Raw genomic sequence first — 24,204 nt, 5'->3', positions numbered from 1 at the left:
CACTGAAGGCTTCAGCCAGAGGATAGACGGGATACCAGCCTACACAAGAGCGCACACACACAAAGCCACACACCCACACATACACACACACACACACACACACACACAGACACACAACCACACACAGATGTGTACGCACATGAAGAAACAAAATGGTTTGCTAATACTTGAATTGATAGGTAGGCTCCAAAAAGCCTTTGTTGACATGAGACCACATATAAAGGCATCAAACAACAAAACACCAGTTGGATCTCTTTTTTTTAAATAAAAAAAATACATTCAGGGCTTTCATTTCTGAAGAATGGCCACTGCTCGACCACATGACACACACCAACAGGCAGTGGACGGAAAATCTCAACACTTTCTCGGTTTTGGGGCTGGTGGCCGCACTAAACAAATGCCCTTTCTAGGCTCGATTACATCAGCAAGGCTTAACCAGGGACAAAGGAGACGTAGAGTCACAGATAGGCCCACAGACACAATGCTATGACTTTGTAGGCCCAGCAGTCATTCTTCTGGTTCCCATGCTCTCTCTGCCTGATTGTCTTCCTTGATGTTGTTTCTTTGTTTACCAGACTACTGCCGGGGCCAGGTAGATCCAAGCGGCCAAATATTTGCATTCCTTTTTTTTTTTTCAAACCTGGTACTTCCCATCTTATCTAAAGAATGCATTAGGCGCTTGTGCAACATGCAATGCTCAGCCGGCAACCAGCTGATAATAGGCACCAGACAAAGCAGCCATCCCTTTTCAAGTTCAGTCGAAATTAAAAGACCAGAGCGCAATCCTCACGGAAGGCTAGAAGTCAACCCAAGAGAGGATTCTCTCACCATGTGGGCCGTCCTCAATGTTTGGAGGTCAACCTCCAATAAGCATTAGCGAAACGTTTTGTCCTCAAATACAGTTGACCTTTAGTCGGAGTAATTATTTTAATTAATGTATTACGCAGATAGGCCCTAGTAGGTACCGGATGGCCTTGAGGCCTCTCGGTCTGCTGCGCGCATGTATTTATGTTTCACTTAAACTGATCCAGGGCTTTAGAGCAGACTTTCGACACAATGCTTAAAGCCATTACCCAGAGGAGTCGAGTTAAGAAGTTAAATAAACAGACTGTCTTTGTGCGACACAAGCTAATCAGGCAAAAAGCATGGACCAGAAGACCAGTCAGGCAATACAAATGGGTACAATACTCTATGGTCATGTAGTTTGTGTAGTTGTGTAATGTGTAATGTGTAATGTAGTTGTTTGGAATGTTTACTACCGTTATATGTACTATATGTTTACTGTATGCCTAGCTGAGTCAACTCACTAAGTGTGCTTGAGGTCTACAATGACAGCTGGATGGCTTAATATGGGTTTGCCTTTCTGTGGAAAAGATCCATATCTTATACACTTCTCTGATCAGGATTTTTATTAGAGGTTCAGGTATATGACAGTACACACAAAATATGCTATATTTACAAATTTTATATTAACAATATGCTACATTTTCTTTTCATTAACTAAAAAAATGGACGAGAAACTCAAAGCAGTAATATTTAGGCTACAAAGACTTTATTGTGATTGAAAAAAAGAACTTCAATTACAAATAAATCCCATCTCAGTGTAACTATGACAATAAATAAAAGAATAAAATAAATAGGCTATTAAATTAAGTACAAAACAATTGGCCAAATAGTGTTGTATTTTTTTTTCCTTTGAGAGAGCGCCAAATTGTCTGTAATCTCTGTGTGGGGAAAACTCTTTGCAATTAGGAAAAAAACATTGCAAAGAGAAATTGTTTACAACATGAAATAAAGGTAGACAGGGTTAACAAACTACACTTTTTTTATATTTCCCTTTGTCACAGTGGAGGCAACCACTGCAAAAAAAACAACACTACACATCAATGACCCAGTCCCAAAACAACCTCACTCGTTAGGCATCAGCTTCAAGACAATCATAATGAGGACCGTGAAGAACAAATTCATATATTTATATATAAGAAAGAAAATGAAGTAATTAAACATTCACCAATGTTTTTTTTATTATTTAAAAAAAAATATCTAAGTGAAATCCTCAGTAAGAGACTCCTTGGCTTTCATGATTAAATGAAAGACTGCGATGGAGACAGATGAGGTGAGCTGAGCTCTGAGGTGAGACAGACTTCCTAGGAAATTCCTCAGCGACTGCCCAGACAGTCAGAGGCGTAATGTCACCCAGTATACTGTATGTCCTCTCTCCCTCTTCTATACAGCGGGTGGTGTGGAGGTTTTTTTCAGTCATTTCTCTATAGATGGGTTTGTGGTGAACAGAATGAAGAGAAGCCCAAGGAATGGTTAACATGTGCAAGAAAAGCACATAGTGTTTTTACCCCCACATAAGACATCTGGCATCTCCAAGCACATAATCAATTTGGCACTGCTAATCTACAATAATCTTCAAGATCATCAAAGAAGTTGATTATGTGCTGACGTGCAGTACAACGGACAAACCAACAGCCCATCAACTGGATGTCTACTGGCAATTTACATTTCTTTGCTGTTTGACGAACGAACGCTTTGGACTCGTCTCGGGGAGTCTGCCAGCGCTGGGAGCCTTGCCTGCATTTTGCGCAAGCCTTGTGTACTCGATGCAGCAATCACCACTGCCCTGTCACTGCAGGCTTTTTCCGCTTTTTCCAATTAGAGATCAGCAACATTCCAGTCGGCACCAACTGGAGCTTCCCGTTCCACTTTCTTTCTTTCTCTCTCCCTCTCGGTTCCGTTTTTAAATGTCATCCCCTTCATTAGGAGAGACAAGGCTACAGCAGGATACCAAACCTGCCATTTCAACTGTGACCATCCGGCCGCCTCAGAATTGTTGCCCTCTGTGTGTGTGTGTGTGTGTGTGTATGCGTGTGTGTTTTCTTTTTCCTCGTAAGTGCTATTTTTTCCCTATTCTGGGTTGTCTGTGGCCTCCCTCTAAGCACTCTCCTCCAAGTTCCTCAGGCGCTTCATGGCTACAACATAAACGCTCGCTTCCCCCCACACCTTCCAGGCTCCCAAAACTGTTGATGGCTGGTGCTGAGGTTCTTCACTGCAAATTTCAAAGTAAGGCCACAAAGTCATCCTCTAAAGCCAGCGCACTCCACAGAGACGTCACTCAACATGCCCTGGCAGGTCACCCTAGAATACCCTTGGAACAAGCAATGGTTCAACAAGAATTTCCCAGCTTATACAAATTTCCACGCTCGTAACTTCTCCTGAAGGGACTTTCATCTTCAGAAGAATTGAGGTGCTTTTTATATTCGAAATTACTTCAAAGCTTCAAATGAAATCCTATTTCCATTTACACCATTCAATAGCCCTCCCTTTAAATAACGGCAAGATCAAGCCCTTAGGAAAGTCGATTTTTAAAAGTCGTGCCCTTTGGTGAATGGGGCCCCTCTACAGTTAACAGACGTTGCAATGCCAACAAAGAATTACCATCCATATGCCTGCTTGGGTTTCCCAGATCCTGCAGCCACAGCAGAATAGAAACATTAACAACTAATCTGATTACACTTCTTCCAAAAGAAGCATGCATGTAAGAAGACCAAACAAAACTTAGAATGTTTTAAAAAAAATAGAATATCAAAAAATATATATCTTTTATACATGGTCCAATGTATAGCTTTCATAGCTTTCTTCTCCCACTTCCCACCGTTGCTCTTCTCCATTCGTTGATATCAAGTCTATCAAATCTGCGGCATGTCACACCGCCAGGAGTCCATCACGGGCTGGCTGGGGGGGTGGGGGTGGGGCTGGGGGGTCCGCCCCAGTCAGGAGCCGTCCCTGCAGCTCGGGGTGGGGGGGGGGGTGGGGGTGATGGTGGTGATGGGGGGGGGGGGGGGGTTTAGTGTGGAGTTCCGTCAGTCAGTCAGTGCCTGGGGGCCTGGGGGCCTGGGCTTCAAAGACTTCGCTGGTCATGAGAGGGTGTGTGTGCGCGCACGCGTGTGTGTCAGGGCGTCTGCCTCACACCGCAAACACGCTCAGGGTGCTGGTCTGGTCCTTCAGGCCCAGGATGCTGTACGCAATCCGCTTCAGATGCCCGGGCAACCGGACGCCGATGTTTCGGATGTCCCTGTGGAGGAGAACAAGGAGAGAGAGAGAGAGAGAGGGTGAGGGAGGGACCAGAGTAACAAATCTCAGCCCTGGCTGCAAGAGGAGAGTTTTCCACCCAGAGGCAGACAGGCCAAAAAACGGGAAAAGGGTGTTTTTTGAGCAAAGCCACTCACGCATGCATGCAACGCGGATGGATCCAGTTGCCTAATTACATCTTTAATTAGGGTCTTAATGACTTAACAAGGATCTTCCATCGCTGCCATGAACCAGGCCCCTGGCAGGCAAGGAAAGTGGGAGCCTTGTAAATAGTTGCTGGTCTTTTTAAGAGTACTACCAGATGACAACAGATGGAACATACGGCCATAAAGTCAAACAAAACACACAGAAAAATATAACAAAAACACATCAAAGGGATTTATTTCGCATTCTGTCCCCTCCCTGCACATAGTTTACCCAGCTTCCAGAGCTAAAAGCGAACATGGGAAGAGAGCCAGGGGTCAGTGTGGTCAAAACTCTGCTCCAGCCTCCCCGCTTTCCCAAAAAGCTGTGCCTCTTCTCTGCAGGTCCCCTCCTGAACTCTCACCCCACTAAGGCTAAAGATGGGACAGCGCCCCTGCTGCCCCCATTCCCTCCCGGAAAACAAAATCTCCAAATCTCGGCCTCCCTCCGCAGCGGTCTAATCGTCCTCTTTTTGTCTGAGCTGAGTCCTTCTCTCTCCCTTCTCCTTCCCTCCCTCCCTCTTCACCTCCTCTCCTCTACTCTCTGTATCCCTTCCTTCTCCCCACAGAGGGCAGAGAAAGCCACACAGCCCTATGTGTCCCAGGCCGGAGCTGAAATGGCGGTCTCTGGCTGCAGCCAGGCAGCCCTGCGCTGGACCGCTGCGGGCACTTGGGAGGGATACGAGAGATGGAGGGAGGAAGGGAGGGATGGAAGAAAGGAGGGAGGGAGGCTGACCGCAAGCCGCCACCACCTCACCACCACCACCAGTCCACTGAGGGGGGAAAAAGCCTATTCTTCCCTTCTTCCTCTTTCCCTTTGCCTTCCCTTGTAACTTCAACGACAATGACTCACGGCAATTCAGGCCTTTTATTGGACAATAAAAGTGAGTAAGCACCTTGTTAGACGGCCGAATATTAATTACACCTTATGATATTGCATTATAACCATCCCTGCCAGATTTAGTAAAGTATGCTGGTCTGTGGCCCAGACTGGTAATCCTCGTAACCGACACACATATTCGGGTCATTAAATTACTGGCTTTTGGGGATGAAATATGGAAAACATGTTTCAATATGTTTCAGAATTAAGGCCAAAATACTAACTTGCCTATAAATATGATCTCGTGCTACCTCATCAACTGGGTGACTGTTTATAGTTTTGGTACCCGGCAGACGTTGGGCAGGTTGGGCTGCATGCGCCAGCGGTGGTGTGTGTGCAGTCTGTGTGATTGGAGGAGCGGGACGGTGTGTGTGTGTGTGTGTGTGTGTGTGTGTGTGTCCCTTGTACTCACTCGCTCTTCATCTGCAGCACCTGCTCCATGGACACGATGCCAGCGCAGGAGAAGTTTTCGCTGTACTGGCTCATCTTGATGGACTCCAGCCACTCCGACACAGACCTGAACGGAGAGCCATCTGAACCGCTGGTGCTGGGGAGCCGGATGGACACACTGATGGGACACAGAGGCCAAAAACAATAAGAGACAGACAGACAGACACACAATTTGCATGCAACTATTATCTTTTTATTGTATTGTTGTACTTATTAAGGAAGACCAGTTTGTGCGGTTTCATCATCAGATAACAGATGAGAGTGTGGCAGTTCCGCCTGCCCCTAACTCCCTTTGTTTTTCCCAGGCACGCAAATACTATGATACAGATCTAACTAAATCGCTGACACTGCTCAGCAGTACGCAGTGCATGTCCCAACATCTCAGCATACCAAAACTGATACTACCTGCCAACCAAAAGAACCTCAAGCATCTCTGGATTTTCTCACACCGTTTGCCATCGCGTGCAAGTGAACACCGATGCCGAGGTGAAGTCTTACCGGGGATCAAAGTCAGCGATGGCCTTTAGAGACTCAGGGCTCTTGAGCAGCTTGTCCAGGATGCTGACGATGTCCGGGAAGCGGGGCCTCTTGGAGCGGTCCTGCTGCCAGCACTGCAGCATCAACTGGTACACCGCTGATGGGCAGTCCATTGGCGCGGGCAGGCGGAAGGCCTCGTTTATGGCTTTCATCACCTGACAAACAAACATGCAAACAATCAAAACGGTGACTTTAGTGTCCAGATGTTTCGTTTTGAGTCCTTCTGCCTTCTACTTGCATTCCAACGTCCTCATGTTCTATGCGTGACTATATTTAGGAGAACTTTTCCAACCACAGCATGAAACAACAGCAAAAACACTCCTTCCCTTTTCTCCGTGCTTTGCCCTTCCCTGGTCGGTCCACCCACACATAACGTTACATTTCATTGCATCAGACGGAACTCTGGTGGCCTACCTCGTGGTTGCTCATATCCCAGTATGGCCGCTCGCCGAAGGCCATCACCTCCCACATGACGATGCCAAAGCTCCACACGTCGCTGGCCGAGGTAAACTTCCTGTAGGCGATGGCCTCAGGAGCCGTCCAGCGGATTGGGATCTTGCCTCCCTGTTGTGGTAAAAACACAGACAAAAGGTCAGTGGACAATGAAAGGGCATTCGTTCATGCTCCCCACATCGAAATAATAGTCTGACGACGAAATTACAAGTGCTATGAAACCGGGAGCTGGAAATAGGTCTGAAACTCACACTGGTGGTATAGGTCCCCTCTGGGTCGTCCTCCAACACACGGGACAAGCCGAAGTCGGACACCTTACACTCCATGTTGCAGTTGACCAGGATGTTGCGGGCAGCCAGGTCCCTGTGCACATAGCTCATGTCGGACAAGTACTTCATCCCTGCTGCTATCCCACGAAGCATTCCAACCACCTGGAAGGAGGTCATCTCCCCATCATGATCCTGGAAAGAAAAGACAGAAAAAAGAAACAAATATTAACATACAGTACATGTATATATTCCTAGATATTTTTCTATTACATTTATAAGAAAACATTTGCACTGTTGCATGTAGTTCCTCTCCATACCCTGAATAATGTACATTGTGTAAACTACCATTGTGAGAGGTTGAAGCTGAGGTCATAGCCACAATGGTAATGTTTGAGACAGGTACATGACTCACCTTTAGGTATTTGTCCAGGGCCCCATTCTCCATGTACTCAGTCACGATCATGGCATGTTTGACTGAAATGGGCAAATAAAGCCAAATGAATAATAGAAAAACAAAAATATCTATGTACTGCCAGAACCACTCTCAAAGCATTACAAAAATGTTCACAAGATCTACAAGAGAGAAAGACAAAAGAGAGAGATCAAGAGAGAGAGAGAGAAATACAGGAGAGATCAAGAGAGAGAGAGAGACAGGAGAGAGTGAGAGCGAGAGGGAGAGAGAGAGAAAGACAAGCGAGAGGGAGAAAGAGAAAGACAGGAGAGAGAGAGAGAGAGAGAGAAAGAAAGAGAGAGAGAGAGCAAGAGAGAGAGAAAGGGCGGCACTCACACTTGGTGACGACCCCTTCTAGGCGGATGATGTTCTGGTGGGTGAACTGGCCCATGATGCTGGCCTCGCTCAGGAAGTCCTGCCTCTGCTTCTCCGTGTAGCCCGGCTTCAGAGTCTTAACGGCCACCGCCGTCTCCTTGCGCCCGGGCGCTTTCAGGATGCCGCGGTACACTTCCCCAAACTCCCCTACAGCGAAGCAGAGCAGGATAGGGGCATGAGATAACCACACACATCATGCCGCACTACACTTTATGCCATGTGTTTGAACTACAGCGCTTTATAGGGGCTGGGAATAAACTGTGAACCAGATGCTGTGGCGATAATCAAGGCTCACACATAGGCACAGAGAATGAGGGCGTGAAGACAGGCGAGCATAAACAAAAACACATGGCATGGCCTCGGCACACCTTAAGGTCAGGTTATCAATCAAGAGGGTTAACTGGACACTGCTGGTCAGTGGCTTGTCTGGAGTGGGGGAGGGGGAATGTTGGAGTGTGTGTGTGTGTGTGTGTTTGAGTGTGTGTGTGCTTTTGAGTGTGTGCATGTGTGTGTGTGTGTGTGTGTGAGTGGAGGGGGGGGGGGGTTAGTTATGGGAATCAGCTGTCTCGCCCTGGCGAGGATTGCGGCGGGCCGTGGGAAATCCTGTGGGGGTGGACAAAGGGTAAAGGTGACCCTTGCACCATAATCCACCCAGCCACAGGTCAGCGACCGCCGACCAATGAGGTACATCCTTTCAAAAAACCCAGCTTACTGTTTCAATTAAGTCACTGTTTATTTAATAAAGGGGTGCAACATCTTATTTTGGATTCAATTAGCAGGAGTGGAAAACAAACATGACGGGAGGAGAAATGGGAGTACCGAGAGGGTTACGCAAACAGCCGAGATCAGACTGAAGTGTCTTTTTTTTTTTCTTCTGGAAAACAAATGCTCTCTTGGGGGAACAACTTGCCACTCTGAAATATGTCCAAACATGTAGTGCAAGAATCGCAATGTGCAGATTCTGATCTGAGCTGTGTTTCGACTGTCACTCCAGGCAGTGAGCTGTGCCTCTCACGTAACTCCAAATAAATAATGCCTTCACATGTTGAGAGGGGGGAAAACACCCTTATCTCTCCCAGGGTCTCAACTGCACCCCAAGAGAGGTGTAGGGTGTTCTTTTGATTCAAGAGGAGGTTACTAACCAGCACCGATGACTTTCTGCTTGGTGACGTGACTGGGGTGGATTTCCTTTGTGAACTTGTGCACGGCTGTGTTGGGGTCCTCATATGTGTGGGGGTCGACATACGTCTTCAGGGGTTTCAGTTGTTCTGAAAAAACAGATCCAATGACGACGGTGCGTAAAACGTACATAAAGTCAACTCCACAGGGGGCCACAGTAGTAACGTGGAGGATTACGTGGTTTAGAACAGCTCAAATTGTGTTTTACCTGGGCTGAAGTAAGTGTCTTCTGGGCCTTGTCTTGTGTGAGACCCTCTTCTCCTGCAGAGGAAAAAGAGAAATATATATATTTAAAAAAAAATTAAAAACCTAATCCTGAAGACCAGGTTATATCCCAGTCAAGCCTTTGGTTAGAAGGGCAACCTCTGTGCCGATTTTCCCATGCTGCTGCGAATGTTCTGTTAATGATTTCTAAGCGTAGATGTTCTCAGAGCGTGGGCTTTGATTTCAAATGAAAAAGGTGCCTGTGTTTGCCAAGTGGTGACAGGAGGTCGGGTTATCACAGACAGACAGGGCTGGCGGGTGGAGGGAGGTGGGGACCGGGGGAGGTGGGGTGGGGGTGGGGGTCACCTTCACAGAGCCCTCTGCTAATGTCTGAGACTCAAAGAGAACCAGTCGCCTCTTATCTGAAACAATGTGGCCTTCTGATTCGGCCCTTTTCAGACCTGCTACTTGTTAGAGCGCCGGCTTTGAGGAGCCACAGAGAGCATTCAGGGGCAATTCTTTCCTCCCCACTGGAGGGAAACAGAAACAGATACAAGGGGCCTGAAAGCAGCTAAATTGGAGAGAGAAAGGCAGGGAGGGGGGGTAAGGAGAGGAGCAGTGATGAATGCAAAAGAAGATGTCCTTTTGGATCATTTGCTATGGAGAAAAAAGAAAGAAAAGAAAAAGAGAGGAGGGACCGTTAAAGAAGGGAGTGGATGGGGAGGAGACAAAGTAAGTATTGAGGGGGAGACAAAAGACTGGAGGGAGGGAGAGAGAGAGAAAGAAAGAAAGAAAGAAAGAAAGAAAGAAAGAGTGTTCTGACCGTTTGCGTACGAGCAGGACCACCACGACGATAAGCAGCATGGCGCCTCCCCCCACTGCTGCAGCCAGAATCACTGAGGTGTTGCCCTGGTTTGGAGCTGAGGGGATGAAACAAGGAGAAGAATTAGGAAAGAGAATTAAACAAAAAACACATTCACACACACTCACTGCACTGCAACAGGCCTACTCAGCTCTGAAGTATGAAGTCATTTTCTCACACACACACACACACAAACACACACACACACACACACACAATGATGTCCACTCCTTCCCCCTCTTACCCTCTGCCATGGTGGTGAACTCGTGCTCCATGACGTCGGTCCCGGGGGTGCCGTCAGCGTTCAGAGCCTGGACCCTGAAGAGATACGCAGTGGCCGGAGCCAGGTCGGGGATCTGCACCGAGGTGTTCTCCAAGATCAGCACAGTGTACGTGGTGCCAGACGAGAAGGTCTCGCCCTCGCCATCCTGACAGGGAGCGAACGTGACAGGACAGGACGTTAGCCAATAAAAGCAAACACAACACTGAGGCGATTGGAGGGTCCGCCTCTCGGAGCTGAATAATGACCGGTCAGTGATTTGTGAGCGGTGCTAAAGATTGTGTCCTGCTCTAACCTTCTTGCGGTACATCAGCTGGTAGCGGTTGCGGGCGGCCAATTTGCCTCTGCGGGACACGGTCCATGACAGGGACAGGCTATTGGGGCCGCGCTCATCCAGCTGCATGGTCGTCACCTTCAGAGGATCTGTGGAGGAGGACGGAGGTTGAAGGTCACGGTACTAGACTAGAAACAGCATTACAACACCCTTAGTCCACTGCCAAGTATACTACTATGCAAACATGGGTGTAGCTTCACATGTAACAGTTGGGGACATCGGTCTTTTGGTGAAAAAAGTGATCTCATCCCAACCACTTCCTGTTTTAGTAAGAACAATTAAAAGTGCTTCCTGTGGCTCAACAGTTAGAGTCAGGTGCTAATACCAACACACCTGGTGAACACACATACTAATGAGAAAGCATATCTGCACAATTTTGCATGGTTGGATGTTTTAGATAAAAGCATCTGCTAAACAAATAAATGTAACATAATGTGATGTAATGTAATGTAAAACAACATCACGTCACATTTTATATAGCACTTTTCAAGGCACTCAAAGCATGTTTTCTGTAGAGCTGTGTGAAGAGGTGCCGCCTGGCTGGGGCTTCTCACCGGTGTCGTGCAGGATGGTGGTGATGGAGTTGACTGCCCGCTGGGTGCTGAACTGGGACACGCCGCTGCGCGCCTCCACGCTGAGGGTATAGTTCACGCCAGACTCCAGCAGGCCGATGACCACGTTGGTGTCTGCCAAGTCGGTCTCAAATCGGATGTGCTCGTCGCACGGCACACAGGCCGAGGCCGATTCATCGCAGAGCTCGCACGTCACGCGGTAGGTCAGGTCCGAGCGGCCGCCCGTGTCCTCCGGGGGGTTCCAGGACAGCATCACTTTGCCCGAAGCGCCCAGGACTGGTGTTGCGGCCAGATCCACAGGTTCGGAGGGCAAGCCTTCAAGATGAGAATAAAATACAACAGAGTATGAAAAAACGGATTGTGGCTAGGATAACTAGCAATTAATCCAATAGAATAGAAAAGAAAACTAAAATGAGACGGACAAGGGCATTGTGAGTGTTTTTTGCCCTTACCGGAACAGCCTTCGGACAAGGGGTCTGTGGAGGCACGGTGATACCCATCCACGCAGGGACAGGCCAGAGCTCCTGCCTCGGATGGCTGGGTGTTCGCTGGACACGGCTGGCAGGCCTCGCTGGATGCGTCCGCTTTGAAAAAGCCCGGCTGACACTCTGTGCAAGGAGACCACACATACGGGAGTTGGCCAAGGAACAGAGGGAGAGAGGAGGAAAGAGAAACATACAACAAAGATTGGGCTTTGAAAGCTAGTGTCAAGTTCATAACAAATGCAGAGGTTCACTAAAGCAACTCCTTTTGAAGTGTCTGTCTCTTTCCCTCCCCCGTGGATAGGGAGTGCTCAAAGTCCACAAAGAAAAAAACCAATGCACTCACTCCTTACTCTTCTTTCTGTACCTCTCCCTCTCTTCTCTACAAACAAGACCAGTCATCCCACATTCCAGTCAAGCACTGCACGCGCACACACACACACCAGAGCAAAGAAAGAAGACAGTGAACTGAACAAAACCGAGAGAGAAAGAGCTAAGCTAAAACTGCATCTACCAGAAGACTAAACAGGTTTGGAGAGAACTCAAACAATGAGTCGTCCCGGCCCACTGTACAGACACAAGACTGTACGGAAGTCAACATCGCACCCCTAAACAAACACAATGGCACAACAGAGCGGTCCTCTCTGTATATGCATGAGTGTTTCTTTGTGACATTTCTGGATGTACATATATTTTGGAACACGTCATTCTGTTACATGTTCCAAAAAAAAAGTATAAACAGGAAATATAGTGGAGAAAATGAAAAGGTCTCCCCTGCATCTGTCCAGAAACATTCCAGCACACGTTGGTCACGTCCTTCCTCCGTCCACTTCCACCCACCAATCACCACCAGCCCCCCTCCTCCCCTCTTCCTTTAGCACGACCCCTCCACCCGCCTCCGCTGGCTGAGGGAGGAACCCACCGATATCAGCTTGGGCTTGTTAATGGGCTTTATGAATGTCAGATCAAGCGTGAAACTTGATCAAGGCGCCCGAAAAGTATGGTGAACCCGTGCGGTGCGCCTTTGATGAATCACAGAAAATTAATGTGCGTGCGATTGGATGGGGGGGGGGGGGGGGTAGGGGGAGATCAACAATGCGATAAAACTGTCTGCAAGTGCATGTGTGTAAATGGAGGTAGAAAAGTGCCACAGGGTGAAATATGTGAAGAATCAGAGGCGGTTTCAGTGTCAGAAGCCAGGAAAGGAAAAGTTAGAACAAGTCTGAAACAATAGTCAGAGCAGATGAAATTAGCCTCCAGTGCACTCATCTAAAACACTGCTTTGAGAGGGGGACGCAGTCACACTTCTAAAACTGATGGATGGATGACAGGGTCACTTATTTGTTTCAGGTTGGGTTGCCGGAAAGAGAATATTTTGCCAACACAACTGATTATAGGGTAGGAGCCCCTCCCTGACCAAAGCTTTGTTTCAAGTAGGCCCCTGTTTATGGTTGCAGTGTTTGCTGTAAAACAGGAGAGGCAGGGAGAGGTATACATTACTTTAAGTCTATGAGAAACATGCACGCTCCAATTTCAAAAGCAAACGTCTTAGCATGAAAAGAATTCGGGCAGAGAGTCCGAGAAACAGGCCTGCATGTTACTCATTCCTCCCTTTCAAGTGGAGCCCCGTTCGCCTATTCTCTGCCAGCTGTTGCGGCTACATTTTTACTACAACTCATTAACGCGACCTATGCGGACACGAGGGGAAAGGGGCGAGAGACAGAGGGACTTGGGGAGTGGAGACAGAAGTGGGGTCGGTGGGTTGGGGGGATAATGACTCCTGCTGAGGCCAGAGAGAAAGGAGAAAGCAGAGACAGAGGGAACGCGAGAAAGGAGAGAGAGAGACAGACAGACAGAGAGAAAGAGAGAGAATTGTTCCATTCACTTCTAAGAGGTCTTAACAGCTGCTGCGGTGAGCCTCAATTCATATGCCCACGCATCTACCCACCCACCCCCCCCCCCCCCTCCTCCTCCTCGCGTAATCCCCGCAAGATTCTTTGGGGTCCCTTCCCTCGCCCCTCAAGCCACATGTGAGGGTCCGTCTTGCATTCAGCGGGGCCATTCACCCGGGACAACAGGCACACAAGACTCTTCAATTCAGCTTGCCACCAACACTTGTTGGGGAAGGGTGGAGATACCACATGCCAATAGAGCACAGGGAACAAGCCTCTTAACACTGAGGGACAAAAAGAGAAATAAAAGGAGACTAATCAATTTGGAATGGGTGGAGGTGATCATCTTGTACTGGCCTTGGAATTCGATCAAAAAGAAAAGCACAAATTGGCCGATTAACTGATCTGATAGTTAACTACTAGGGAATCAATATCTACTGATTTCTGCTGCCAAACTGAGGAATGTAGCTGACATGCAATGACAGATTAGGTGATTTGTGTGTATTTGTGTGTATTTGTGTGTGTGTGTGTGTGTGTGTGTGTTGCAATCTCCAAAATGTTGCTGTGAATGTGCCGAAGCAGTGAGGAAAGCGTCAGCTGAGAGTCTCGCATCTGTGCAGCCCCACAGGCCAAAAGGAATGCGCCTGTGCACTCCGAGGGCTTTGTCTTTGTGCGCCGGACACAACAGGAAGCAGGAACCGCAAGGCTGCTGCTCGGCTTCCTTCCTAGGCCAGCCAATCAAAGCAGGCGAGGAACAAGAGCCAACGAGAGAAACACTGCTGAGGTTGGTTTTAAAGCAAAGGGAAAGAAACAGCCGGGGGGGGGACAGAGGGAAAGAAAGAAAAAAATTGTAGCATATGACTTTTGAGGGCCGCTGACATTACCAGCTGAGCGACTTGCAAAAACATCTCCCCGCCGAGCCCTGAAGAGCCGGTCTCCTGCACAGTGTTGAGGGGATTAGGCTCTGAGAGGCCTGGGAGTGCGTGTTTGTTTATTGTGAGGAGCAGAGCAAGATCTCCTGTTCTCCTGTGACCCGCCTGGCCCCCACAGTGGTCGAGTGGGCTGTCGACAGAAGGGTGACGACAGACGGGGGAGCGGAGCTAATGAGGAGACCGACGGATAGACAGATAGACAGATGGATGGATGGTTGGATGGATGGATGGATGGATGGATGGATGAGTGGATGGATGGATAAAGGCATACATAACGGCTAGACATGAGAAATCCCTCAAGGACTAAGAGTGAGTCAGAGGGAGCGGACTGAGGACTGAAATGGAACGGGGGTGGAGGGGAGAGGAAGGGAGAGGTGCTGGTGTTGGTGTCCTCATAGGCAGAGCGAAAGAAAAACAAGGCCAAGCTAAAGTCATTAGCCTGCGAGCGAGCAGGCAGAGGTTGCCTCAGGGTCTGGGCGGCAGTGAGTTAAAGGGCCGGGTCTGCCGGGAGTTGATGGCCAAGCAAAACAAACAGAGCGGTGCAGTGAGTGAGGACAGCAGCCCGGGACTCGTTTCAGAGGGGTTGAGAGGTTAACTCCAGAAGTAGTGTCCGTGGAGATCGCTAGAAAGGGGGGAAACGCAAATCACACGAGAAAAAGCATCATTAGAAACACAGATTGGTATCAAGAGTAAAACCTGCCGCTGCAGGAATGGGTCTTTGAAAAAAAAAAGAGAGGGAAAAAAACATCCATCAACATGTCGTCTTTGGCCTTTTTTTGTTCTTTTCTTTCCCCTTTGGTCAAATTGTTGCAGTTTTTTCTTGTTTCTCTGTCCTCTCTTTCTGCTGACAAGCCTCTTGATGCTTTGTGTGGAGAGTGTGTTTTTTGGGGAGTGCGTGACAGCCTGACAGCCTGTCTGTCTGAGTGAGTGGCCTTGTGGCTATGCTCAACAATGCGTGAGACTGTGGGTGGAGGGGCAGTTGTAACACGATGCCCCTGGGCCAGTGTGTGGGTGTGGGTGTGTGTAGGAGGGGGATGATCTAGGTATGGGGACCAAGTTAGTCAAAGGGATTACCAGGCCTATAGAACAGCTGTAAGAGAATTACATCTCTGCTTTACAATTCTACTCATCCTTTCATCTAGTCGTTAACGGACGACAATAACTGCTGTAATCCTAGTCTTTTCACACTTTTCTCCTCCTCCTTAAAGATAATAATGCAGATTAAAGTGGGAAAAGGGCTGAAAAGAAAACAAAACAAAAGGATAGGAAGAGAAATTCTATATTAAGAGAGAAATAGCTAAGAAGCTAAGCTCCTGTTATTCAAAGAGCCATGTATTCCGTTTGAGTGTTTCTGTTTTCTTCTTTGGACAAACCACATTATTTTACAGTGATATTCATCACAAACAAGCACGTGCCCTTTGAGCCTTTCCTGCCCTCCTAGTTTCCCCATATTCAGGTGCTGTTGCAAGTCTGCTTCCGCTTAGAGAGGCCACGTAAACCAATAAACAAAATTCCTTATTATGTGGAAAATGAGTGAGTGAATGAAGGCCAGTGAATGAGCACAACAATGAAAAGCCCTGAGCCGACGAGTTGGAGGGTCACTGAGGATTAACAGGCCTCCGGTCTGCACCGCCGCTCGTCCTGTGTGTGTGTGTGTGTGTGTGTGTGTGTGTGTGTGTGTCTGACACTGCCCCGATACTGGGCAGGAAAGTGCTGACCTCACACACCAGCCTCACAATGCACTCAACACATCCCCTCTCCAGCTCAGGCCCTCCATCATTGGAATGCCACGCACAGGAAACATACCCCCCCTCATACACACACACACACCAACATGGCTTCGTGGACTAAGTCGGCCATAAAACGGGAGCCAGCGCCGGTGAACAGCATGGCACCAACGAGGCAGAAACTATGGCTACGGTCAAAACAAACATACACATCTACCTATGCAGACACTAACTCACTCACACCCTCAAACTCTGGCAGGGGAAAACATTCTTTCACTCCTCCAAAAGGAGAAGGGGAGAGAAAAAAGGGATTTCTCCACAGACAAACATAGCTGTGCTTGATGTGGGCATCCTCTCTCTTTTGGGTGGAAATATTCCGTTGACTCCCATGCCTGAGTCATTTAAGAAAAGATACCGGTGCCCTGGATTTTCCTCCCCTTCACAAACCGCCCGACTTCCGAGAACCTCAAACCACAAGGTCACGTTAAATTTACACTTAAGGACAACAAATCTATCCACCGTCTACTGAATCTCACAAATACTCTAAACATTATGACAAAATTGCCGTCTTCAACGCATAACTCAACTTGGGTTGGGGGATGTGTGTTGGGGGGTGGGGGGGGGGGGGGTGTAAACACATTGACAGCTCACCGAAAAAAGCCTAAGCAGGACAGAGAACAGAGAAAACAATTCAGGCGACTAGGGGAAAAACAGCATAATCCAAGAAAATTAGCCTGAAGTAAAGGTGGGAGTAATTATAGGTCACACAGGGTGAAACAACCTTCAGCGCTTAACATCAGCCGCACATTTAAAACATATTTCCGCAGCCTCCTTGTTCTCCTCTAAGCGCGCCCTCCATCAAAGAGGCCCGGGAGCGCTTTAGCCAACATGGCAAGGGAGGCTAGCACTTATGGTCGAGTTTCAGTGTTGCGCTCAGAGAGACAAAGCCTTCAAAGCCAGGATCATTCTCTCTGTCGGTACCTCACTGGGACTCTCCCACCCTGTAACCTCCAGTGGGCCGCACACAATGGGGAGGACCGGCCCAGCAAATTCACTAAATTGCACAGCATGAGTTTCACGGCCCATTCTCACACAGCAGTGTGCTGATTTCTTCATCAAGCTCTTTCTCTCTCTCCTGTTGGTGTGCCGAGGTCTCACGCCCCACCCCACCCACCACCACTCAGCTGTGTGCCTCCTAAGCTGTTCATCTCCCGAAAGCTCATGCACCAATCAAGTCAAGCTCAAGGGGGTTGTGTGTGTGGATACCGGTGAAAGGAAAGTAAAGCTAGTCAAATAACGTGATCAAGGCTTGCAGTGTTAGTCAGCTTCTTGAGACGTGGGGATGAGTATAATTGGTCTTAATCAAGATGGTTTATCAAGACGGTCAAAATACATTGGATTTTCAAAATAGACATTTTGAAGCAACTGATGTGACCAGTCGTCTGGTGACGCATGAATAAGGCCATCGATGTTAAGCATCTATTTATCTTTAACGGCGACCGATGCTGGAGAGGGGGGCATGTTTATTTACTGGACACCAGACAACACTTGGGATCGGGCTCCGTGAGGTTTCGTCCGAGGCCGTGTGAAACTGGATGTTTAAAGTCTCAGTGCGTGTCGCTTCCATGACCCATGCTCCCAGGCCAAAAACAACATCATCAGTAACAAACCCGTCAAAAAACATTTGAGCGGTATCAGCGTGAGGAGGACTGGGCAGCAAGCCCCAGTGGAGACCGAGAGGGCCAAAAGGCTGTATCACATTCACCCATAGCGAGAAAAAAAAAAGATAGACTAAGAGTGGACAGAGTAGAGTGGCAGAAAGAGAGAGCGAAAGAGAGAGAAAGAAAGAGAAACAGTAAAAGGTAAGAAAGGCCTACACAAAAGCCAAAAAACAAGCAAAAAAGGGGCAAGCAAGGATGCAATAAGAGCAAGAAACAGGAAGAGGGGAGAAAAATCAGGGAGAGGGAACAGCCCGGAGAAAGAAAGACAAAAAAGATGCATAACCTAGCCTAACCAGCACTTACAGCTCTTGAGCACACACACACCCAAGTCAATTACTACCTAGTCAGTCACTCACCACCACACACCAGCCTGAACAGTCACCAACAGTTTCTGTTCCAGCCAGTGGGTAGAAAAAGAAACAGGAGATTACAGTAAATCGGGAACGCCTCCCTGAGAGGAAAGAAGGAAAGAAAAGTCCAGCATCACCACACCAGTCCCCTCCAAAGAATAGCTCTCAACTCTCATGTATTTGTGATCAACCCTTTATGCCTGACAAATGGTTGCCCAGCATTTGGCCAGGTTTGGACTGCACTGTGCTATGTGTTCTCTGTGTGTCTCTGCTGGCACAGGGCGTGGGCATGAGGTTTTTACTTGCCCAATCACAGCACAGGTCAAGCAAAATGTGCCATTGTGTGGTCAGAGGAGGTATGTGCGCCTTTGTGCCCAAGAAGATTATGAGGAAGGAGGGGCACTTCTTTATAGCTAGGAAAATTGTGTCAGTGTAAACAGTGAGTCAATGCAAGTAGGGACAGAGTACAGATTGTGGCTGTGTGTGTGTATTGTGTGTGCGTCTGTGTGCAGTGTGTGTGTGTGTGTGGGGGGAGGGGGGGGGGGGGTGCGCAGTGTGTGTGTGTGTGGGGGGGGGGTGTGCAGTGTGTGTGTGGGTGTGGTGTGAGGGAGATGGACAGAATGAGAGAGAGAAAGAGAGAACGAGAATGAGAAAAAGAAAGAGAAAGATTCTTTATTTTCAGAACTGCAATACAAACTAAACAGATCCTGAATAAAGTGACTCATCTAGCTAAAAAAACTGGCACACTGACAGACAAAGATTAAGTGCTTACTGACCCACAGGTGAGGTGAGACAAAAAAAACAAACAATTAGATTTATGAGATTTATGAAAACACAATTGGGCAATTACTTCAAGAAGGCTTCCAATGGTTATGAGGGCGTGGAGATAGTATGTACAAAGTGTCGCACAACTTTCTCCATCGCACTCATGCTGCCTTTTCCTATTCCTCTGACTACGTGGCCAACTGATTGGCCTCCATCATCCATATATCCATCACAGAAAGAGAGAGAGAGAGAGAAAGAGAGAGAGAGAGAGGGCCCACAGCACTCCCCGTGGGAATTCCTCAGGCCTGTCGTAATCAGGGAGGCTCCTCGGTAAGCTCAGGAGAGGAATGCATTGGAGAGAAGAGAAGAGAGGAGAGGAGAGCTGCAGAGGAGAGGGAGGGCAAGAGGGACCAATATCTCCGGCTGCAAACACAGCGCCGCATTGTTCTACTACCTTTACATTCCATTCCCCACCTCTTTAAAAATGCCCCCTCCATTTTTTTCTTCCTTTTCCTCTCTCTAGCTCCCTTTCTCACACTGTTTGTCTCTCCTTCTCCCTCTTGCCTACTCCAGTTCTCAGCTTTCACAAATATATCCTGCTGAATGTTTGACTTCAGGTTCCACACAAGGAGAAACGGAACACCATATTTAACCACACGTATTCAGTGTTTGTGCAAAACAAGTAAACTGTTCCAAGGCCATCTACCTGTGAGGCGAGTGTTGCAAGTGTTTGCAAACTGCTTTTCAATCAGACAAGTTTGTATACATTCCCTGCTCATTTAACTTGTCTCGGCAAGATCGTGTGCGGAAAGTAAAATGCGCTGAAAGTGATGGAGTTTGAAGGGTTTTGTAATGTTGTAACTCCTTACGGGCCCTGACATGCCTGCACTCTTTCTTTCTCTCTCTCTCACTCACACACACACATTGAGTCACAAAACACCTGAATGTCAGGCCACTTAACTCACACCTACAGAATGCACCGTGAGAAAGAACAAGGTCAGGAAGAAAATGCTACATGCCCAACAGACCCAGGTAATACCATGTCCTTTATAGGCATGCAGTGAACACGTCCATGGAAAACGTTTGCCTTGAGCACAATCATTCGCTACAGTTTCTGACTTGAGGTATGAGCCTGTTAGTCTTAAAGGAATGCATGAGGACAGAAATCAAGGGAAAAAAGTATCCCTGAAATAATCAACAAGCTTTTCCCTGAATTTCCCCAAGATGGTGGCTCAGAGCAATAAGAAGTAAATGAATGCATAAAAGGTAAAAAGAGTAGAGCTACACTTCATTTCCACACCACTGCCTCTTTCCAAAAGAATGCTTCCTATCCACATATCAAAGAGATAAGCAGCAGATTCAGTCAGACGACAACAAAATGAGAGACTATTATTATTATTCCCTTCTTCCTATCTTTCCTAAGCAACCTGTGGCCAAAATCACCGAATGACTATGAGCATTTTTTGTGTTTATGGTCACAGAGAGATGCGGTGACTTGCTCAAGGCAGTTGAAGCATTCCATTCCTTTTCATGGGAGTCAATGTACCCAGGGGGACGGAATTCCTGCTCTATGAGCCATTTAATTCCAATTCCAAACAACTCCTGTAGCATCCGCGGTCGTTAAGGCTAGAGAGTGTGTCAGAGGGGAAGTTATCTCTTACCTTGGCACGCATCGCCCTCTGGCTCGTATCCCTCGCGGCACTGGCACTGCCCGACCGGCACCACCCACTCGCCTTCCGCCGTGCAGTAGATGAGCGGCTGGTTGGCACTCACAGCGTTCTCCACACACTCGCCCGCCACCTTGCGCAGGTTTTGTTTGTCCCCACCAGCCACGGTCTCGGGGAAGGCTGCCAGGCTCTTGATGGTGGCCGGGCAGATCTTGTAGTAAACCCTGACTGAGAAGAGGGCCAGGCAGGCCCCGATGTCCTGGAAGGCCAGGTAGAAGCCCTTGCGGCTGAGGCCTTCCACCACCCGGGTCTCCGTGTTCATCTTCAGCCCGCCCATCTTTGAGATCTCGTCGGGGGCGATGGTGGCCACCTTACGGAACTGGCTCTTGCGGAAGTTGGTGCCGATGTCCACGTCGGAATCGGAGGCGAAGAGGTTGAAGGTCTCCTTGCAGGTGAGTGAGGCACCGTTGAAGGAGTTACAGTCCCGCACCACAAACCGCAGCTCCACAAACACTCGGGAGGCAGTCGGGTGCCGCTGAATGAAGGTGGTGCGAAGCCAGTTGTCCTGGCCTGCGGGTGACTCCACATTACATACAAAGTAGTTGTAGTGCAAAGACCCATTAAAAGCAGTCTGAGCTATTTCCCACTGCAATGGAAAAAAGAGAGCAGAGCACACAGATCATGAATGCCTTACTGTGGTAGATTTGTCTCAAAGGCTCTGACCACACAATTGAACAGGAAGGCAACAATCACCAAGTCATCCATACAGGATTTATCACCAGCCTCAAGCAATATCCACAGAGGTTCTTATCCATGGTCAGCCATGTTTGCTGATATAGTTTGTCTGGACAGTGGGGAACATTTCCCTTTCATTGTGCTATGCATGGAGCTGCAGTATGCGGTTCTCACTATAGATGCTGCCACTGGGCTATTAATTATAAGAGTGTTGCATTGTTTGCTCAGTGTGTGGCATAGGAATGAGGGGGGGGGGGTATCATGCAACTGGAGAACAAATGCCCCCATAAAATATATAGGCCATACTGTTTCGGAGTCCTTACACCAGTTGAAAAGGAATTTATACCCTCATTAAAACCCCAGTAGCTCATTAAGACTGTAATTTTTACCAACATGAGGTCCAAACATTGCTGACATATGTGCTTTTTTAGACAGGGTGCTTTAAATTAAATCTCCTGTGCTGTTAATATGTTTGTACACTGCAGTTGTACACATGTTAACTGTTAACATACATCATCTCAGGCATCAGGGAATTATTTTTGATTATTATTATTTTAATGACAGACATTTTACAGCTGTGAATTGTAATATTGTGGCTAAGCTTCACAAAGGGAAACTTGTCTGAACTTGTACCAAATCACCATCACCTTACGGACAGTAATTTGCATGGACATTCCAGATCAGTCAAGTCGAGAGGAAAAAGAGAAAACCTGCTAACTGCAGCCAGGCAAGGCAGGCGCACTAAACTAATTCCCTCTGTTTTCAATGCACCAGGAGTTTTTCGTCCAACTTGAATAGTTGAAATAATGAAAACCATTCCACAAAAACTCCAGCTACAAAACGAGTGTAAAAAGACAGCTCCACTGAAGTGCTTAACTTACATGTCTAAAAAAAACACCACATAGTCCTAACTTTAAATGTTAATTACACCCTTACTTATAAAATCCTGAAGACAGGGCTTTAAAACCACACGAGGCCACAAGTATTCTCCACGCAGAAAGCTTGCAGCATTTATCTTTCAAACTTTTTTCTGTCTAACAGCTCAAACTCTGTCTTCAGTAAAGCCAATCCTGAAACTGTTAAATCCCTTTTTAATAGAACACATTAAAGACATGCGCTCTAAAAATCACCCTGAACAACTGAAAAATGTAATTTCCCCCTTCTAAGAACCGCTGGTAAAGCAAATAAATAGAATTGTCCTATAGAAACTGTCTAGTAAAGGCACTCAGTCGAGAGTGACAACGTTCTTTTTTTCCAAGTTAGTTACTCACCCCGTTCTCGTCTGGCCATTTCAACCAGCCCAGCTCCGATCCCGATGCAACCATGTCCAAGAGCACTTCTGTGAAAGACCAAAAAAGAGATGTTTCAGTTTTATGCGCTCTGAAAGAACCATTTATTTGGTCGTTCCTGAAAGCCTTGCTCGTGTTAATAAATAGCATCTATAGCCAGGAAAAGATAACTTCCAGTAAATTCCTCTCTTAACTCTGCCCTTACATGACAAGACAAGCCTATAACAAGTGAACTGTACAGCATAAGTTATTGTGATGAGTGAGATCTTTGTACAGAACAGTTTAAATATACCCTCAAAAGTAGCCTAAGCTGGCTGACTTTAGTAAGCTGTTAATTGACGCAAATGTGTAATAATAATATGTAATGCGAAGACCATCAATTATCTAAAAACCTTTACCAATCCAACATTCAACAGCACACGTTCTGAAATATACCACACCACTCAAATAGCACTGAGCATTAGTCTAGAATTAGACAAACAGTCCCAAAAAGTAAATAGCCTATAACACGATAAATGTATAAATGCAAGGTGCTTTCAAATTCATTTAAATTGGTGTCAGATGAATGACAATTAACCTGCAAATTGAAATGCAACTGCATACTTTTCGTATTCACCCATACTTACACCACGCGCTACCTGACTATGATGTTAAAGGAAGTTGGTTTAGCATAACTTTTAGGTAAATTGTAGGTTACTCACCTTCCTTATTTTGTTGTGAAATAAATATACAGTTAATAAATATGGTAAAAAACAAAATGCACTTAAATCCCCAGTATTCCATTTTATTGAAACGTTTTCTTCCTCTTCAAGTCCGTTTTACTCTTGGCAGCCTTCTTCCTCGGTGGTACTGATTTCTGCACTGCTAGTAGTTCGGCTCTCCGAGGACTCATTCAGAAATGCACGGCGTCATGGGCTCCGCCCGTCGGAATTTTGTCGAATTCCTAATAGGGAGGAGGTGTGGTATATGGCTGCTATGGTTGCGTGTTTCGCTTGGTGCAACTATACGCCCAATATCAAAGTCTAACCCACCTGTGCCAATTACCGGTGGATGTAAGGTAAGTCATTGTTCTAGTTTATGTACAGTATAGATAACAACCTGCCAAACGCTGAGGAAAGTTATTCAAATTCTTTCTTTCTTTCTTTCTTTGTGTCCTTCTATCTTGTCGGCTATGCCTAGATTTATGCTGTCTGTGCATCACATATTTTTGGCCTCTGTTTTTTTGTTTCCCTGTCTCAAAAATATTTTATTGAAGTCTGTAAATTGTAAGCTTGTTTCAGACTTATCCAAAATACATCCTGGTAGGTGGATGGAGACTGAAACTTTTCAAAAGAAAAAAAAGACATGAATGTGATAAAGCAAACATTGTTTCCTCCTACAAGGATATTGTGCTGGTTGGAGACGTTGAGTGGGAGGGTGTGCTCCAGGGACCCTGTATGTGGGGTTGAATTTACAACAATGGTATCACCTAGCAACTTGGAGGAATTTTAGAGTCAAGGACTTTCTATGTGAAGATCA

General features: G+C 47.1%; 1 protein-coding gene across 2 annotated transcripts; it reads right to left on the bottom strand.

The window, feature by feature from the left end:
- Positions 1–3,844: 3,844 nt before the first annotated feature.
- Positions 3,845–23,526, bottom strand: epha2b (eph receptor A2 b). Of its 2 annotated transcripts, XM_076277416.1 has the most exons (17): positions 23,388–23,526; positions 22,669–22,736; positions 20,657–21,308; positions 11,579–11,734; positions 11,109–11,441; positions 10,516–10,643; positions 10,185–10,368; positions 9,902–9,998; positions 9,083–9,135; positions 8,838–8,963; positions 7,657–7,842; positions 7,282–7,343; positions 6,852–7,061; positions 6,562–6,711; positions 6,109–6,302; positions 5,573–5,728; positions 3,845–4,081 (listed from the first exon to the last, which is right to left on the bottom strand). In XM_076277416.1, exons 1-17 carry the CDS (start codon positions 23,467–23,469, stop codon positions 3,973–3,975), a joined length of 2,946 nt encoding a protein of 981 aa, XP_076133531.1. In that variant the 5' UTR covers positions 23,470–23,526; the 3' UTR covers positions 3,845–3,972. The 2 variants fall into 2 exon arrangements, with proteins under 2 accessions (XP_076133531.1, XP_076133530.1); XM_076277415.1 differs by lacking the exon at positions 23,388–23,526 and having other exon boundaries at positions 22,669–23,345.
- Between the last annotated feature and the right edge of the window lie 678 nt (positions 23,527–24,204).

This window comes from Alosa pseudoharengus, unplaced genomic scaffold (assembly GCF_046254945.1).
Source record: "Alosa pseudoharengus isolate Yale_2024_CS ecotype anadromous, Long Island Sound unplaced genomic scaffold, YU_APseudo_1.1 YU_APseudo_1.1_scf_9, whole genome shotgun sequence".
NCBI classification, from domain to species: Eukaryota; Metazoa; Chordata; class Actinopteri; order Clupeiformes; family Clupeidae; genus Alosa; species Alosa pseudoharengus.
Note: the sequence above shows the minus strand (reverse complement) of the source record. Positions and strands in the feature narration are given on the sequence as shown.